At 41.9% G+C, this 18,407-nt stretch overlaps 1 protein-coding gene across 2 annotated transcripts in view; it reads right to left on the minus strand.

Annotated features, from left to right (window-relative positions):
* LRMDA (leucine rich melanocyte differentiation associated) overlaps positions 1 to 18,407 on the minus strand; it is a 977,969-nt gene that overhangs the window by 427,917 nt on the left and 531,645 nt on the right. For both annotated transcript variants that reach the window (XM_015592197.1, XM_006915487.2), the window contains one exon: positions 3,104 to 3,230. In XM_015592197.1, the coding sequence (XP_015447683.1) occupies positions 3,104 to 3,230 (127 nt within the window). The remainder of the gene's footprint in view (positions 1 to 3,103; positions 3,231 to 18,407) is intronic.

Consider the following 18,407-nt stretch of genomic DNA (forward strand, 5'->3'; position numbering starts at 1 on the left):
CATAACATAGAGCATCGTACAAACATATTTAACTGGGTCAAACTCAATTGGAAAACTCTAGATTTGCAGAGTAGATAAAATGTGTGTGTGGCGTGATGAATAACCATTCTACCTATGCCAAAAAACAAAATGTTAAAAACAAAACAAACTTCAAAAAAGAACTGAGATGGAACCCCATCTGACAGCAAGCTTCCTAATATGTTTAAAACAAGATTCGATTTATAAGAGTTCATATTTACCCTTTCTGAAGGTCAATGGTTGATTCTAGGTTTCCCTTTATCATGAATATGAAGTAAAATCTTGAGACAAAATACCGAGGCCTGTGTGTTAGATTGTTATTGAAATGAGTCATTCTTCTGCATATTCACACCTAATATAGTCCCCTCTCACATTTGTTCTACATTTGGTCTATGACTTGCTTTGGCCATAAGACAGCAATGTCACATGTCAGGAGGGCTTGAAAAGTACTTGTACATTGGGGCTTTGCTCTTGGATCCCAAGAGAGGCCTGTGCTAGCCAGTGAGAGACATTTAGTTCAGCCAACAACCAGCTCCAACTCCAAACATATGAGCGAAGCCATCTTAGACCTTCTAGCCCCAGCTGAGCCTCCAGATAACTGGCTGCATGAGTGACCTAAGGCAAGATAGCAGAACTGCCAGCTGAGCCCTGCCCAAAGAGCTGACCCATAGTATTGTAAACAAATACATCTTTTTAAGCCACTGACTTTTGGGGCTAATTATTATGCATGAAAGCTAAATAATAGAGCTCAAATCTAAGCATTTCATGGAGTAGCAATAGCAATATGGAACCCAGTAATCGCTGGAGAGCCTGGGGTATTTTCACAAGTAGGTTAGGAGAGTCGGTTACCTGAAAAAGTAGAGTCAAAGAATATTAGGCTAAAAAGACAACATATAAATTAATGCTGCTTTTATCTGCTCTCCATTCTATGATTTCTGGGTTAAGTATAAGGGGAAAGAAAGTAAGCCAATCTTCATGATCATATTAATAGCCCAGAGGAGAAAGAAGTCATGCTACATCCTGAGAGAGCCAACTATTACCTTTTGTACCAGCTAATAATGAAGTACCATACAACAGCACAGTGACAGAACTGGCCAGCTTGACAGTTGCACATTGCCTTCTGCTTCAGTCCCTCCCAGGCCATTATCATTACTCCCTCAGCATCACTGCTACTGATAGGAGAAGTTAAGGCATGGAACAGAGAAAAGACTCAACCAAAGACAATTTCTCCGCACTGTAGAGCCAAGAGGCCCGCTAAGTTCTGGTGACAACAATACTGAGGATAAAACCATTATCTAGTCCAACTTTTTCCTTTAAAAATGAGAAACAGGCTCTTGGGGGATGACTTGTCCAAGGCCGCACAGCTAGACATGATTAAATTGACTCATGAACACATGTTCAATAACTCTAATACTCTACAGCAATGAGGGACACAGGATATGAGCACTGTGACCCAAGGGAGGAATCATATCATACAATTTCTAGTTTAATAATTCTTCTGTTCTTGACAGATTTAAGAGTATTGTCCAAATGATCACCTAAGACAGTCAAGGAAGCCATAAGACACGTTGACTCTAACAATTTTTTAAACAATGACTAGGAAACTCAGCTGACCAAAGGATAAGGGAGAGAAAAATCCATCAACATTTCATTATTATAAAGACTGATGTGTACTTATAGGCCTTTCCTTCTACTTCGATTAAAGGCCAATTAATAATAATCATAAATAGCATATTTTATACAATAAAATATAAACTTATGTCTTGAAGTATAAACAGCAGCTAATAAATGATTTTGCAAATCATTCTTAAATGCTTACATATGCATAAATGTTAAACTTAACATATGTATCTGGTTTTATAACATACTCTAGGGGAAAATGCCCTGATCACTTTTCTGTTTCTAACTTTCCATGTGATTGTGAACAAGTGATTAAACCACTCCAGGTCTCAAAAGTTCCATCAATAAACAAGATGATTGGATTTCAAGTCTGAAGCAATACGGCAGAACAGAAAAAAACTTAGGATACAGCCACAGTTGAAATTGAATTCAGGACCTAGGATCTTGTTAACTGTCTGGCTGTAGGCCTATACTTTACCTCTTACCCATCTAGGTAAAAGGAGTGACTACACCCTTCTCACAGGGAATGATAAGAATGAAAAATAATCCACTTAAAGTTATTTAGCATATGCCTGATCCATAGGAATGCTCAGTAAAGAACAGCTGATAATGATTCATCCCACATTTATTGAACCTCAATTCTGTGCCAGGCACTGTTCTAGATGTGAAGGATACATGAGTTAACAATACTAAAAGAGCTCCCTGCCTTGCCCAGCTGGCATTATGATGGCATGAAGATCCACAACTCTAATATGGAAGAACTATGTGCTATATGCTGCAGAAAGGTTCTGATTCCACTCTCGGCCTCACTATAGAATCCAGAGCAATTAGCCCCTCTTAGTCATATCCCAGGCTGGCTAGGTCCTCACGGACTTAAGAGACCATCCCATCACTCTGCTACCGTAAACACCATGAAAAGCAGAGCCAGGGCTGGGTTTCACACTACCATGCACCTTAGTCTCTCCCATCTCCTCACCAGAACTGTTCCCCAAGCCTGCAGCAGAGGCTTCCAGAAACCTCCGTGAAGGCCGTCTGTTTAGCCGCATTACCCGCTACTTCCCACCAGAGGTCGCCCTCCCACACAAGCCCAAGCAAATAGTACCCAGCTTAGCCTTCTTGGCAGCAGTGACATTATTTTCTTTCTCTATTTTTATCTATTAAAAAGATTTCTTCACAGCCATAACTTAGATCTCTACACTAAAATGGAGCAACAGGAAGATATAATGGTGCATTTCATTTATGAATGACCTATAATAAATTACTCTGAAGTGTCCCGAGTGCCAGAAGACAGAACGCTTTGTCTGCCCATGGACTGTATTTCACATACTTTAATTTAGCTGACACATAAAACTCATTTGACATTTCGCAGGTATTTGTGTGGGACAAGGGAGGGGAGCTGGCAAGCATGAGGGGACCACTGCGGGGCTGGGCGGGGAGTGAGGGCAGTGGGCAGAGCCAAGGATATTTGGTTCTTGTTGAGGGTTAAGGTATGGAGCCTGGGTAACCCTGGCAACGCGAGGTCGTTCCCGAGCAGATTGTTGTCCAAGATGAGTTCCTCCAGGCTCCCGAACGCGCTCAGTCCTTCCAGTGACCTGCAATGACAAAGGCAACAGGAAAAATGATCCTGCACTAAATCAGGGAGGCCATTATGAGCCGAAATAAATATTTTAACCTTCCCTTTCAGGACTGGGAATAGTTTGGGCTTGGTGCCTGTCAGCAAAGTGAATGACAAGAATTAGTAGCGGGAGCCGGGGCGGGGGCGGCGGGGGAGAAGGGGCCGCTGGCACTCACCGCATCCTTCACGCATTGCCAACATGAAGGATGAGGGTCACTTAGTGAGTAGCCAGGATCCAAAACAAAGGGCTTCAGATACGGCCTGCAGGATAAATTTGTCAATGTCTTGTGCCTTCAGGCACCCAGCCTAGGCTGACCCTAACCTCCATTCCCAAGATAAATAACTCTGTCACAGTTCACCTTCATTCCCTGGACACAAATTTAAGTTGTCATCCATCATTCCTGCCCAGAAATATCATACCCCTCTTACAATAATAAATATAACTTCAAGTATCATTTCTTAGCGGTTCTCCTCTGCACAGTTGTAGGAAACAGCAAGGAAGGCTTCTCTTCTCTCCATTCACGGCCTTTGACTTTTTTTTTTTTCCACTTTTTTCCTCCTTTACTAATCACTTAATTTGCTTCTGCCCAGTGTCCCTGTGGCTGCCCCCAACAGCAGGGCAACTGCAGAAGCACATAATCACTCCAGTCTGAGAGGACTGTTTCTTTTTCTTTATTTTTGTTTTTGTTTTTGTTTTTGTTTGGGACGGGAGCTTGGGGAGACAGGGGTAGGGAAGCAGTTGGAGGAATTTGTTTCAATGCTCCTGGGATAAGTTACTGTTTTAATTTATGGAAAGTGGATTTCTCACTTTATTTTTGAAAGAAGTGTTGAGTGCAGCAAGGTAGATGTCGAGGCAGTAAATAAACAGGCATCTGAAAGAATTAGGTACCCGGCTCAGGGAAAAAAAGAAAAAAAAAAGTATCAGAAAAGGAAAAACAGCCTTTTTTACACACTTAGCCAAAAGTTTAACTCAATATGGGCTCAGTCGCATTGGGGGCTGGAGGCGGTGAGGGGCAGTTGTGCGCATGTGCCTGTCCTGGCACACACAGACGTTAATTAAAGAAAGCTGCCGGGTGGAGGGACTTAAACAGACACATGTACTCCCAGCTCGTTCACCTGCCAGACCCAAGAGCCGTGCTGAGCTTGCACAGGCTGACAGCTGAGCTACGACGTCGACCAGAGGGAGGACTCGCATGGGATCTCCTGGCTATTCTACAAAATGTGACGAATCAGGGAGTCATTGTCTACACTATTTATTCATTATTGATAGCTTGTATATTATATACACACACACACACACCTGCTTGCATGTGCAAAACCTGCACATCTGGTGTGAGTGTGAACTTCAGCACCAGAGCTTTCTGGAGCCATCCATATCTCCCCTGTGGGACCACTGCCAAGAGGACTCCAAAATAGGGAGGCAATACTTGGGAGGTATAATATGCATTGGGAATAAGTAGTTAAACCCCCAGACTCCACTGGGCCCAGAGCTCCACCAGCATGTTCCATTTCTGCCTGACCCAGGGCCCAGCACCCAGACGGTGCCTCCTACGACCAACACTACCTGCTAAACAGCAGAAGAGCAATACTAAAAACATTTTGAGTTAAGGTCAGTGGGGTCATCATGTTTCATTTCCTCCTCTTCGTTTCTCTTCTTCCTTTCTCTTCTTCCTCACATTTCAGGGAGGAAACCACAACTTATACACATGCAGCCAGGGAGGTCTGGAATTTTACCTCAGCTCCACCATTTATTGCAGTATGAATTTGGGAACATCAGTAACCCATCAGAACATCCTTGTTCTGTGCTGATTTCAGCTCATAGAATCTTATGGAGAATAAGTGAAAGAAGACTAACATGTTAGTTTCTTTTTCATCCTCCTTTCTTTCCCTGATTTTCCTGGAAGCCCTGACCTCTGGGGCATACAAGGTGTGCAGTCAGTCCTGCCTCTGCAGGGAGACCTCAGCCTTTCTTGAAGTTCCTTCCTCCACGGGGGTTAATGAGTGATGATCTGAAAATGCTTTTCAGAACTAGGCTCCGTTTACCACAAACAGAGTTGAGGCCACCTCCCATCAGGGCGCCTTATGGATGGCTAATAAGTTCTTTGTGCATAAACATCAGTTGGGCTCTGGTCAGAGGCAGCATCCAAATAGACATTGTTCCCGAGTTATGTTATGCAAATATAATACTCATATCATGAGAATCAGCAAATGGTTGGCAACTGGCAAGCAGAAGAAAGCTCCCTTCCAAGAGTGCTTCAGGGGAGGCGTAAAACAAAATGACATAGCATGAAAAGGGACAAAGCAGGGAACACTAGAGGGAGTGCCCACAGAGACCGCCTTTCTCTCAGAGGCGGGCTCCAGGGCACAGCTCAACACTGGCTTCCAGGCTGAGACTTCAGAGGAGTTGGGAAGCTCAGGCTCTAATCCCCTGTCACCTGTCTGGTTCTGAGATTCCTTTTGCCATGTAATGTTATTAGCTGCTCAGTTAAAAGAGAACCATGTTACGTGGGGAGTTGCTAATTAATAAATCCCTGTCTTCATGTTATCAGTGTTGTGTGCACTTGGTGATTTAATCAGCTAAATTCAGAGCTGAGGGATTGAGGACAGGAGGCAGAGAGCGTAGTGAAGAGTAAAACTGGAGAGGACAGGATTTCTGGGGCTCGGCTGGCCTGCGGAGACCAATAAACAAACACCTGGACGATGGTTTTATTTTTTCCTTTTTAATAATTTTACTTTTGTTGTTGTAGCTGCTGCTGCTGTTTTTTCCTGGAAGGAGTAGGGTCAATAAATGATTTGAATCAATCTTTGAGTTCATATTCCTATATACAAGACGCCTGCAAATAGACATGTGCTGTTAAATAAAATGACGAGGCAAAAGGGCTTTAAGGTTCCACACAGATCTATGCTGTTTAATGGGACAGCTGTAGTAGCTACGAGGAAAAGATGACAAGACTGTAATTTCTCTGCTATAACCTTGTGTACAGACAGCAAAATGCACCCCAGATCCATGAGCCCTGGTGGAAGGGGTAGCTGTCATTTCGGGGTTCCTCACCAGCTTGGTTGGCAGTGGCAGCAGATGTCTGAGGGGTGGGCTGAGAAGGCGAGGCAGGCTTATCTGCCATGGTCAAGGCTGGAAAGGAAGGGCAAGGCTTCAGCCACTACCTCAGCACAGCCAGTTAGAGAGAGGTCTGCCCAGCCAAGAGACACGAAGGGCAGGCAGCGGGATCTACGTGCGGTTGGACCTGTGGCAGGTGGTTTGCTCTAGAAATCTAATCAGCACCACTGAAGCACACCATAGGCTGCCTTCCTCCTGCTCCACCAGCAGGAAAGTTGCTCATTACCTCACCCACAGGTACTATCTCAGTTACCTCGTACACAGGCCTCTGCCTGGGCTCCCCCAGGAACCGCTGTAGCTGCCTGGAGACTCCCAGCGCCTTTTCCAAAGTCATATCAAAATGACAAAACATCACAATGCATTCAGCTCCAGTGGATTCAAACAGAGAGAACTTTTAAGTTTCCATTGTAATTAACCCTATCCTCGTTAAGATAATTATGATCAAGCTTCCTGTCACAGTTAATATCCCGGCATCATTGCCCGTGGCTCACACACTGCCCTCATTAGCTTATAAAAACAGAAGCACTAAACAGGCGGCTGCCGCCCTTTTCAAGCTGGGCCAGTGGCTGTGAGACTTTATGGAAGGGCCTTGGGCAGAGCAGCAGGCCCCACAAAGGGCCACACCCTGAACCTCAATCCCTTTTGCTCCTGGGTGTGTGCACATTCAGCAGCCTTCGTCTTTTTTCCAAAAGTTAGCCTCTCGTCAGAATGGAGAAGGAGAGGGGCCAGGACCAAAGTAGAGCTGGTAGGTTTGGGGCAGAGGAGCTACTAATACATAGCTACATCTTCCTGCCTCTTACCCAGCAAAAATCCAGCCAGAAAAAGCACCAAAGGATACCTCCAGAACCCCTGGTTCGACAGCTGGCAACCTTATTCCTAGGGTATAGGCTGTGATAAGAATTAGACTCCTCTCTCCTCAGCTTCCAGGCTATACCAGGAACAATACTTCTGCCTGGCATGAGATGGGCAGGAGACAGGGACACAGTTAACCAAAGACTCTAAAAAAGACGTGTGTCTCCATAGTTAGCCTCAGACCCAGAACCAAAAGTTAGGATGTTCTCAAATCAATTAAGAAAATAAGCTCTCTACTAAGATCTTTACCTACTCCCTCACTATATCTACCTAAATATCTACATATGTATTTTTAACTGAGAAAATGGGGAGGCCATGGAAATCCTAGAGAACTTAACCTATATGTCTGATGTCTACCATATTGGCTAGTCCTACAAATTCACAAGAGCCAGCTGTTGCCCCCTCTGTAATGTTTTTTCTGGATTATTTCTGCCTTCCCAGCTCCATCCGCTCTGCCGCCCCCCCCCCCAACCCCCCCCCCCACAAAAAAAAAACAAACAAACTAATCTCAATGTAACTTCCATAAGACCTGGAAAGTTATCAAATGCACAGTGAGGGCTCTTGGCCAACTGACTACTTACTCCTCAGCCACAAATCTGTGAGATGCTGAGAGAAAAGCTGCCAATAGAATCACCAAAGACAAAGAGCAAGCCTCAGGGTGACTGGCCAGGGGCCAGTAAGGCAAGCCCTACGCTCCATTCTTTTAGAGACCAGAATGCCTCTTTTGCTTTACCCTGGGGCCAAGTGTCTGAGAACAAGCAGAAGGGACATTCAGCAAGTCTTCGCCCATACACCAGTACTGTTTATTAAATATTTAAATATACATCCTTACCCGTTGGTAAATAATCGCTGCACTGAATATGTGAAGTGTCCCACCTTGTTACCCTGGCCACTCCCCAGAGTTCCCAGACCTTTCCACAATTCACCAGCTAAGTGGTTAATGCCCCTGACAATAAGGTGCCTCCAAGGATCCTGCTCTGGCCAAGATCTTTCTAATTGATGAAGGCAGTGTTAAATAATTTAAGCATCACCCTTGAGAGAAAGAATAGTAACATGTATCTGTCTTACTCCCCTCACCATGCCAAGTGCAGTGCCTGGCACACAGCAGATTCTTGGGAGATGTTTGCAAAATGACTTACTACAGAGGCCATGAGGAGATCTACAAGGACAGGACAAGCGACACAAAGCTATATGTGGGGAATGCAGAAAGAAAGAAGAGGAGAGTTGCGATATGACTGCTCATGTCCAGAAAATGGCCCAACTGCAGCATAGGCATATTCGAAAGGCTGTTTGTCTAATTCCATGAGAGGTATTCGTTCTTTCTGTCATAAAACTCTTTTTACACCTTATTTAAATGGTTTTATATATACATATATATGTACTATATATATACTATATATATATACTATATATACATATTTATACTATAGCATATTACTATATGTAGTGCTATATGTACAGTTGGCTCTATGTATTTTCTACAATTTTTCAGTCATTCAGGTCACACATCCAGGATATATGTTCGAAAATGATATAAATCAACTAGTCTACATGGTAACTATATTATTGGTAGTAAATATGTCTTTTAAAAAGAGTAGAATGTAGAAAAGACTCTGGGCAATATAAGACAGTGTACCCTGACATGGTGTATTCTGACAGTGTATCACATGTAATTTGTCAAAGTTACTCCCAAATCCCCATTGAACCCCTGTCAGGATGGATGATCCCTGAGCAACAGAGAATAAAATTCAACGCTGGTACAAGAGATCTGAATCTAAGACCAGTCAAAACTCTAAGGTAGTTAACCAGGTATTTGTTAAGTGTAAATGTGATCAAGTCTAAAGCCAACATATACCATACCTAATAATGCTAAGAAAACTGTTAAATATTACCTTAAGAAATCATGGAGAATGAGTAAGGAGCCAGAAGCCCAGAAATGGGTACTTAACAGTTCCAGTTATTTGAAAAGAAAGGTAAGATTCTTCAAACTTTATATTCATGAGTTTTTAAACTTGCCTGCCAGAAACTTGTATTTGCTTGCCTTAGGATGATGTAAATCATGTATCTGATCATGTTATCACTTTTACTTTTGCTACCAGTAGGCTCAGAGCTCAACTGTGACCGAGCTGTAAGAATGTAACACCCAATAGTCTCTATATCTACGTTTTGACTTCTCTGTCAAGGCTTGTAATTTTCTTATAGCTATGATATTTTATTTATCTATATGCTGGTTTTTCATTTTATTAATTCTTATAAGTTAGCTCAAATCCTTTGTAGAATGAGGTAGGATAGATATCAATTAATATGGCATAGATTCTCAAACAGGCAGTCTCTGTGCATTAAGGACAAGTTCTGTGCGACCAGTTTTTAATGTGGATAGTTGACTAGGAATAAAGGTGTATATTCCTAGTCAACTAGGAATTTAAAAATGGTTTTGAAAAGATTTCTAATGATATCTTTGTGATAGGAGAGCAAAAGTAGGCTAGAAAATAACAACTTTAGGTAGAATCATAACTGGTTCAAAAATATACCTGAAAACTATAATTAATAGCTCACCTTGTTCTGAGGGAAGGTTCTGGGGACTTTGGTACTGGTTTTTGCCAATGACTGAGTCTAGCCACTTTTATCACATGTATGGAGGCCAGGACCCTAAAAAGATATTCAGGAGGATACACTAGGATCCCAAATGATCCTGTTGGAATCAACTTATTCTTTCAGCCCAATCAGATGAAATTTCACAATGTCTGATATAAAGACTTAAATGTAGATTTGAAGTTCAGCTACCTAAAAGGACCCATTTAAAGAAAAAAATTAAAAGGCCAATGACAATTGGGGAAAATATGTGCAATCTGATAGTCTAAGGTTTAACATCCTTAACATGAAAAGAGTTTTTGAAAATCACTAAGGAAAAGCTGAAACCCCGAAGAAAAAATGATTAAAAGATATGGACAGAAAATACATAAGGAATGTAAATGGCCAATAAGAGAAATATGGAATAAAATTTCAGCTTCATTGGGAATCTAAAATATTCAAATTAAACAAGATATTTACACTTGACTAGCAAACACGCTGTTTTCTTAAATCCTGGCATAGTCCTGTCAAAAGTTCAAGGTAATAGACTAATACAACTCTAATGCGGAGTGAAATTGTTATAACCATTTGAGATGGCAGTTTATAAAATGATCACCTTTTTATCCAGTAATTCCAAGAATTTACTCAGCAAATATCAAAGACGTGTGTATGGATTAAATATGTTCACTAGAGCATTATTTACAGTAACATTGTAAACAAGCCTAAATTCCCAATGATAGAGGAATAATTGAATAGAGCTCAACTTACCTGTGTAATGAAATACTATGCAGAAATTAAAAATGATATTGTAGACAGATTTCTACTGATCCAGTAAAATTGTCATACTCAATTTAGCACCTAAAATTAAGTTTTAATACATATAGTACACAAGCTAAGATCTCATGCATGGAAATTAAAAGGCATCTATGTGCTCGCCTCCATTTTCCCCACAAGTTTTCATTTGTACCATGTTTTCCATGTTGATGGTTAAGATTCACTAGCCTCTGTTGTTTCCAGTTTACAAACTGCTAATATGATATACCATCTTACACATAAGGACTTTATGACAATTCAGTACGCACATACACAAACACACTTCAATGTATATATAAACATATATATCTATATATCTATCAATTGATCCATGATATATACTAGACATATACCACTAACCTCTGGGTAATGGTCTTTTTATTGTCTTTTTCAATGTTCACTAATTACTATATTTTCTATCATGAAGTATTTTATGATCAGGAAAAATTCCAGCAAATACTATTTTTAAATAAAACAAGACACCTCGCCAAACACAAGATGGATGAGCCGTGGATACAGAGTAAGCGTGTGTAAAGAGGGCTAAATATGAATCACCAGAGTGGAGAATGCCACCACAGATGCTGTGCTGATCCTCATCCATTCTACAGGCCCCTAAGTAACTCTACTTGGAGCTTTGTTTCAGTTCTGGTTGCCAGATTCGAAGGGGCATCAGCACTCAGAAATACCACACATGGAGAATGCACAGGTGCTGAAATGTGTAAGAACTATGATTGAGACAGTAAAGAGTTTTTAACCAAAAGCAAAGGAGGCTAGTTGTTTCAAAGTACTACATCCATTGCATTCCAGAAGGCAGAATGATAAATAGTAGAAAATTATACAAGTTAGGAAGAGAGTTCTTGAATCAACTTTTTAAAACTTGTAAAGACAGAGAACAGTTCACCAAAGGATTGAGCTGCCTTATGAGCCTCTCTATAGATTTGATGAGAGATCAGAGTCATGGAGAATGTTTAGAGGGAATTTCTGCATAGAGTAGAAGGTTCAGTGACCTCTAATATTCTATCCAGACACTGTGATTATCTGGCTGGAGCTCCTTCCTCTACAGTCACAGTTAACAAGGGCTGCCAAAGAGCCACTTCTTCCCTGCCATTAGAGTCTCTTATGACTCAGCCTGGTGGAAAGAGGGCAGCAGGGAGTTCTAGCTCTGCCATTCCCCATCACACCAAACTCTTTGCCTTACTCTGATCTTCTAGCTGGGACTGTGCAAGGCCTCTTTAATACTTCCCTAACTGTGGGGACATCCCATAGTTAAAAAGGCACATGTCAATACCCTGACTTCTTATAGCTCGTAAACCAGATGTCAAAGCCACGGCTTTTTGTGTGAAATACACTCTGTCATGGTCATCTTCATAAACTCATAGACTTTTAAGTCCTAGAGAAATTTTCCACTTCACAGAAGGTGATTCATGCTCAGAGAGGTAAAGTGTTTTACATGAAACCATACATATAACCAAGCCACATCTAGAAATTTTGAACATATAGCACAGTGTTCCTTCAAGTAAACTATTTTAAACTACCTTTAAATAATTTCTAGATGAGATAGAAATGGAAACTCACCATCGCCACATCCTTTATCCAAATACTGTGTGTAGCTTTGTAATCCACTATATGTCCTCAATTATAATGATCAACATAGATAGTCTTCAAATTCTCTTGCCTTATATCTACACTCCCTTCCTGACCTTCCTAGGAGAATTCCCTGAGAACTAATTCTTACAGTTTGTTTATTTTTTCAATGTGGCCTCATGAGGTTAAGTATGCATTAGGTGGAGCTGGGTTGAAATTTACCCACTAATGGTCCACTTGAAATGTATCCATATTCCTTATTCATCCATTCATTTACAAAAACATATTGAGTGCCAACTCAGTGCCCAGTACTTCCCTTGTCTCTGGAGCTACAAAGGTGAATGTGGCACCTTTTACTGTTAAGTAATAGATACAAACAGGGAAGCAGTTAACAGATAATGCGAGGTAATAGGATAGATTGGGATGATAGGCACTATTCTAAGGAGTGGGAGGCTTCAAAGAGAAGATGGGCTTGAGCCTTATAAGTCGCAATCCAATTGAATCCTAATCTCTTGAGCACCTACTTAAACTTTATGCCAAACTTGGTGGTGAAGGAACATAAGAGTAACTTGATCCTGGCTCTCAAGTAATTGACGTTCCAAAAACCTTATTTGGCACCGGAAAACATGTATGAGGTATCTAATTCCAATATGGCAGGTTCTGAGTTAGCCTATACATCTGGGGATGTGAAAGATGCCCAAAGTCATGGCATCTGCTCCCAATAGGTTTATCATCTACAGGAAGAGAGAAAAAAGTTGGACTTGAAATAAGAAGAAATCATAGAGGATGTATATTATTAAGCAGTGTGGCAAGATGGGCTCAAGAAGTTGAGAAGAAGAAAAATAAGAGCTGTGGTGGTCACCTTTTAGCCCACCCTCCTATGTTTGTCCTGAAGTTGTGACAGCAAGTAAGTCCCTAAGGACAGGAGTGAGAAAGCGGGTACTCTCCCCATGAACACGCTAGATGCCTCCATGTCTTGTTCTCATCACCCTGCCCATCTGGCTGTCCTCCTCTAGGCGAATCTTTCCTGCATTTCTCCCACCCTGGTGACAGGGCTTGGTTCTGCGCTTTGACTATGTCTCTAAAATTATTTTGATTCACGGCTTGAGATTTTACAAAACCACACATGCACGCACGGAGCCTGTGGCTTCGGGATCTTGTTTGTTTTTAAGAGTCTAAAGAGTGAGTTTGTTTGGCAGGTTCTATAAATGGAGGTTTTCTTTACTAGGGAGATGTAAGGCAGCGGACATGGTGTGCTGCAGCCATGGTATGTGTGCATGTCGCCATGGGGGCGGAATTCAGCGCCTGGTGGGGGAGACTCCCACAGCCATTGGGCAAACATATGTTGGGCCAAGAACACGGCTCTTCAACCTCATGAACTGTTTGCTTGAAAGATAACAGTGTCTCTTCCACATGAGCTTTTCACCACCCTCCATAAAGGGAATTTTTAATTCAACAGATGGTGTCTGCTCATAGCAAACCAACCAGAAAAGGAGACATTTACATGGCTGGGCCTCAAGGCCCAAGGGACTCTGTGGGGCCCTAATCAAATACTTGCCCAAAGACCAGCTCCCCATGGGCAGGGCCCCCTGGAATGGAATCAGGCCAGGAAAACCAGCAAAAACGTGCCAACTGCTGACTCTGTAAGGTCCCAGTTGGCTGAAAAAGGTGAAAACATGTTTTCTGTCCCAGACTACAAGATAGCTTTATATCTCCTGCAGGAAAGAAGGCCCTGGGAGATATGGTGACCTCCGAATGTAGCTTGCTATTGGAGCCATTTTCTTTCTTCAAAAACAGCCCCAGCTCTGTGCTTTGCAAAACCTTTCAAAGAAAAACTTTGCAGGTTGTGCTCCATTTCATATAATGGCACATTCTGGGCCCTGAGGACCAACACCTAACAGAAGTAACAGTGGCAGGGGACAAAGAGGAGAGAACAAATGCTTGCAGATGTGCAGCGTAATGAATAAGAGGTTTTCCTACAGCTAAATGAAGGTTCTTTTGTCCTCAACTGCCTCTCTCATTATATGATCGATTCTCTCAGGGGTAGAAGGTCAAGGTGGCATTTTCACAAGGAATGTGGTGTTCAGATGGAGACTATCTTGTCAACTCAGTGAAGCCAAACGCAAATGCAGTAAGTAGACACATAAAGTAAGAATACTAAATCTGGGGACTCTGTTTGAGCTCTGTTTAAGTCTTGGATGCTCTGTGAAACCTTGGAAAAATAATCATCTAATCTATCCCAATGGTGGGAAAACACCTGACCTATACACTTTGCAGGAATTGAAATGGAGATGGCATGAAGTAAGGTATATGAAAACAAACCTAGATCAATATAAGAATGGTTGATACTTGAAAGATTATTTTTGGAAACAAAAATGTGCATGTTTTCTTTTCAAAAGAGGAAATTGGTTAGCTCGGAAAAGAAACCAAGTAGCTAAATCTCCGAAAGAGATTCTAATATGTATTCAGAATCATCTGACAACATGGGGAAATGGCAGCTGGGGGGACCCTCTGTCTGAAGAATGACCAAGGAACCTGATTCTTGTCCTGCCTTGGTCACTACCTTTCTCCAACGCTTCAGTCAAATCCTTGCCCAGCTCTGGTCCTCACTTTATCTTTTTTGTAAATTGGGAGGCTGGACTTGATTATTTTATAAGTCCCTCCCTTTCCTAACATTCTCTGCTCTAAAGTAGGTAACAGGAGAGAAACTCTCAAATCTATCTAATGTTTTAATATTTCCTTAATTAATCATGACACCATTCAATAAAAAGTTTGATGTGAATGTGGTAGGCCATCCCAACTTTCATATGGCCAGAAATATGGAGGTCAGAGGGCAGGGTTGGAGGAGAGTTTCAAGTCTCAAGTATGATATCTGATTAATAAAAAAGACCTGGGAGGGAAAAGTTGGGGGAGAAAAGAATTCTCTGTCACCTCCTGTGTGTTTTCATCTCTCATAGCATCCTAGACTAGGGAGTGACAGGCAAAGTGACACAGTGCTCAGAGGGCAAAAGATAAATGTTTGATGAATTAGCCATTGGTAGAGAAGCGATGGGCTTTGTATGTGCATAATGGCCAAACTGCCTTTCCATGCTGATTGCCTGCCAAGATAAGAAGCCATAATGAATGAAACTTGAGATGCCCTGGACAGAAGTAGCTTTAATTTGACTGCTTTTAATAAAATTAACTATAAAAAGAAAAAGAAGAAAATGGCAGAAGGAAGAGGATAGCAATTTGGAGAGAACAGAAAGGCTAAGAATGATATACAACGAGGTTGGACACTAACCATTGGTTTTTCCATTCACTGTGTTCGACAACTCAGCAGAGGAAGAAAGTTTTGCTTCTTTATATCTATAAGTCACGAAAAACCCTATATGTGCCCAGTATTGTGCAGAAACATTTGAGATATGGAAATCAAATGGTCTGGCTAAATAGAGAAGTATCCCAATAAGCACAGAATGGATCATTCAATCATTCATTCATTTATTCCTCCATCAGCAAATATTTACTGAGCCTCTCTACCCAGGTCCAGGGGTGAATGAAACAGGTCTGCTCCCAACCACATGGAGTCTGGTGGGCAAGGCTTTTATGGAAAAGTGAGAACTATTTTCCTGGTCTAAGAACTCCTACCGTACTAGGTGCTCTCTGCCAGGCAGTCATGCCTATGTATCCTTGGACACTACCCCTACCGACAACTTCCCATTGCCACACTAACTACCCAGTTTTGGTCGCCTGACCCTACATTTGTGTGTGGCTTAACTGAGTTAACTAAATAAACTCTGTCGAAATAACATATTCCTTGTGAAAACACCAGAATGACATTCTACTGCCAAGAAAAGCTGCCATATAACCAAAAAGGCTCACGTTAGCCCTAGGAAAACTCTAGCTATGCCTGTGAATAAATTGCCCTGTGGACTTTGATTTTTTCCATAAGCAAAAGATGGGTTCAGAGCAGATGATTTGCTCCATCTTTTTACTAACATTTATTTGAGGCCTGGTATGGATCAGACACTCTGATAAGCCTGGGAGTACAAATATGATCAAGATATTATCCTGTCCTCAAGGGACCCAAGAGCTCATGAAACAAGGGCAGAAATGCACAGCCATAACACAGTGTGGTTTAAGTGTTCCTCTGACTTCAAGTGACTTTAAAAGAAATCTAGGATTCCTTCTAATCTCCGAATGTCCTAAGATTAGCGTCCCAATCTCCTTTTTTCTTTTTTTTTTTTTTTTAAGACGAAGTAAAGAATTCAAATGTCCTAAGATTAGTGTCCCAATCTCCTTTTTACTTTTTTTTTTTTTTAAGACGAAGTAAAGAATTACAAAGAAGTTTGGTTATCCAAGCATTCTGATGGTCACTTTCCATGATACCATACAGTTTCCTGGAGTTAGGAGAAAGAACCATATTCAAAATGCAACATTAAAAATAATTCTTTCCCTCAACTCCTTCTTCCGAGGGTACACATTTTTCCATGGCTGCAAAAGGAAAGCCACTCATTACTAAACAGCTCGGCAAGGCTCACACTATCTGAGAATATAAAGTTTTATGAGCAGGTCTCCTCTTCTCTCTCTGGGTGTAAGTGAGAATGTGTGTGTGTGTGTGCGTGAGAGAGAGAGAGAGAAAGAGAGAGAGAGAAAGCCAGAGAGGTCTGGCTCAAGAGTCCAGGGTGAATTATAGACTGTGGCTCAAGATTCACAGCTCTTCGTGGTAGGAGGTTAATATTCTCACATGTCATTAGGTCTGCTGGCTCTCCTGATGGTTCATTGAAGCAGGCAGCAAATTATTTCCTCATGCTGCAGAGGACAGCACACTTCAAAGCAAGGGAACTCAGGTCAAGACAGGCCACCGGGTAGATTAATGACTTGGGATCACCAGGGGTTGTCTATAGGTAAGAACAGGACTGAAGCTTTTGACAAAGCTAACTTTTTGATCCGTCTTGACCTGGCTTTCAAGCCAGACCTCCAAATTTATTCCTATCATCTTCTAAGGACCTGCCAAGACCTGCAGGAAGACTGAGTAACCAGTCTATTCATTTTATCTTCAGTTGAAATGCCTCCACCTGCTCTCTGCTGTTGTACATCTCACCCACAGTTCGAAGTGAAGCTTGAAGCTATCTCCTTGGAAGAGATTTCTTGGCCTGTCTCAAACCTGGCTGATCGACCACGCCTGGACTCAGTTCCCAAAGGTTTTCTACTCGAATGCTCTTTCCATCACTGGTCCACAGACTTGGTCCATTCTCTTATTGTCTCACATGCCTTACTCTCTTGTTTCCCTGACAATTATTTAAGCTAAGAGACTTCAGGCCCAATGGGTTATACCTCTTTGCATCTCTCACAGTGATAGCTAAGTACATACCTGCCCTGGATGCAGGACCAAATCCTGATTTTATCACTTTCTATAACAAAGGCCCAAGAAAAGCCCCAGAAACAATTATAATACAGGCTCATGAAAATATCTGTTTATAGGTAGCTTTGAAAATAACATTTCTAAAGATAAAATTAGGGAAGAATGATGAAGTGAACAAGACACTAACCGGAAGTCATGGGAAAACTCAAGATTGTCCTTCCTTAGAATTGCTAAGTAAATATATGTAGTACAAATGCTCACCATGATCTATTCAGATTTCTCAGCTGGAGGTTTTCTGAACAGCAGGAAGGCTCTCACTGGAGGCCTGCTGTTATGAGGAGCCCAGTACACAAGGACAGCCCTCTCCTTCAGCACCATCTGGGAGAGTACCCCAGTGGGGGCTTGAGGGGAACCGCCAGAAGAACCTGGAGGACACACCCCTGACAGGCCATCCCTGGGCACCGCACCTGGGCTCTCTGAGCAGGTGGTTCAGTCCAGGGCCCAGGATGGAATTCTTGTCCAGTAGCCATGGATAAGTCTGACTGGACTCCCAAATGTTCTCTCCCCTTAAAGTGAGGTACTTGAACCTGGGGAGGGGTGCAGAATAAACGGCACTAAACATTAAGAAGACCCCCAATTTAAAACCTGGATATGCAAATAGAAGTTTGGGAAAGCTTGGAAAACTAGAAGATACTCAAGAAATGTGCAGGGTGACTGCCACTGTTCCGACCCTGATTTCTCCCCCTTACGTACTCACTGTGACATTTTCTTTTCTGCTTCCTGTCCCTCCCTTCCTATTATTCTCCTCAGTAACTTCACTCCCTTTTCTTAAAAGTATCTTTATGTTCTCTTATATAACATGTTTTCCACAACAC

Source organism: Pteropus alecto, unplaced genomic scaffold (genome assembly GCF_000325575.1).
Source record: "Pteropus alecto unplaced genomic scaffold, ASM32557v1 scaffold155, whole genome shotgun sequence".
NCBI lineage: Eukaryota > Metazoa > Chordata > Mammalia > Chiroptera > Pteropodidae > Pteropus > Pteropus alecto.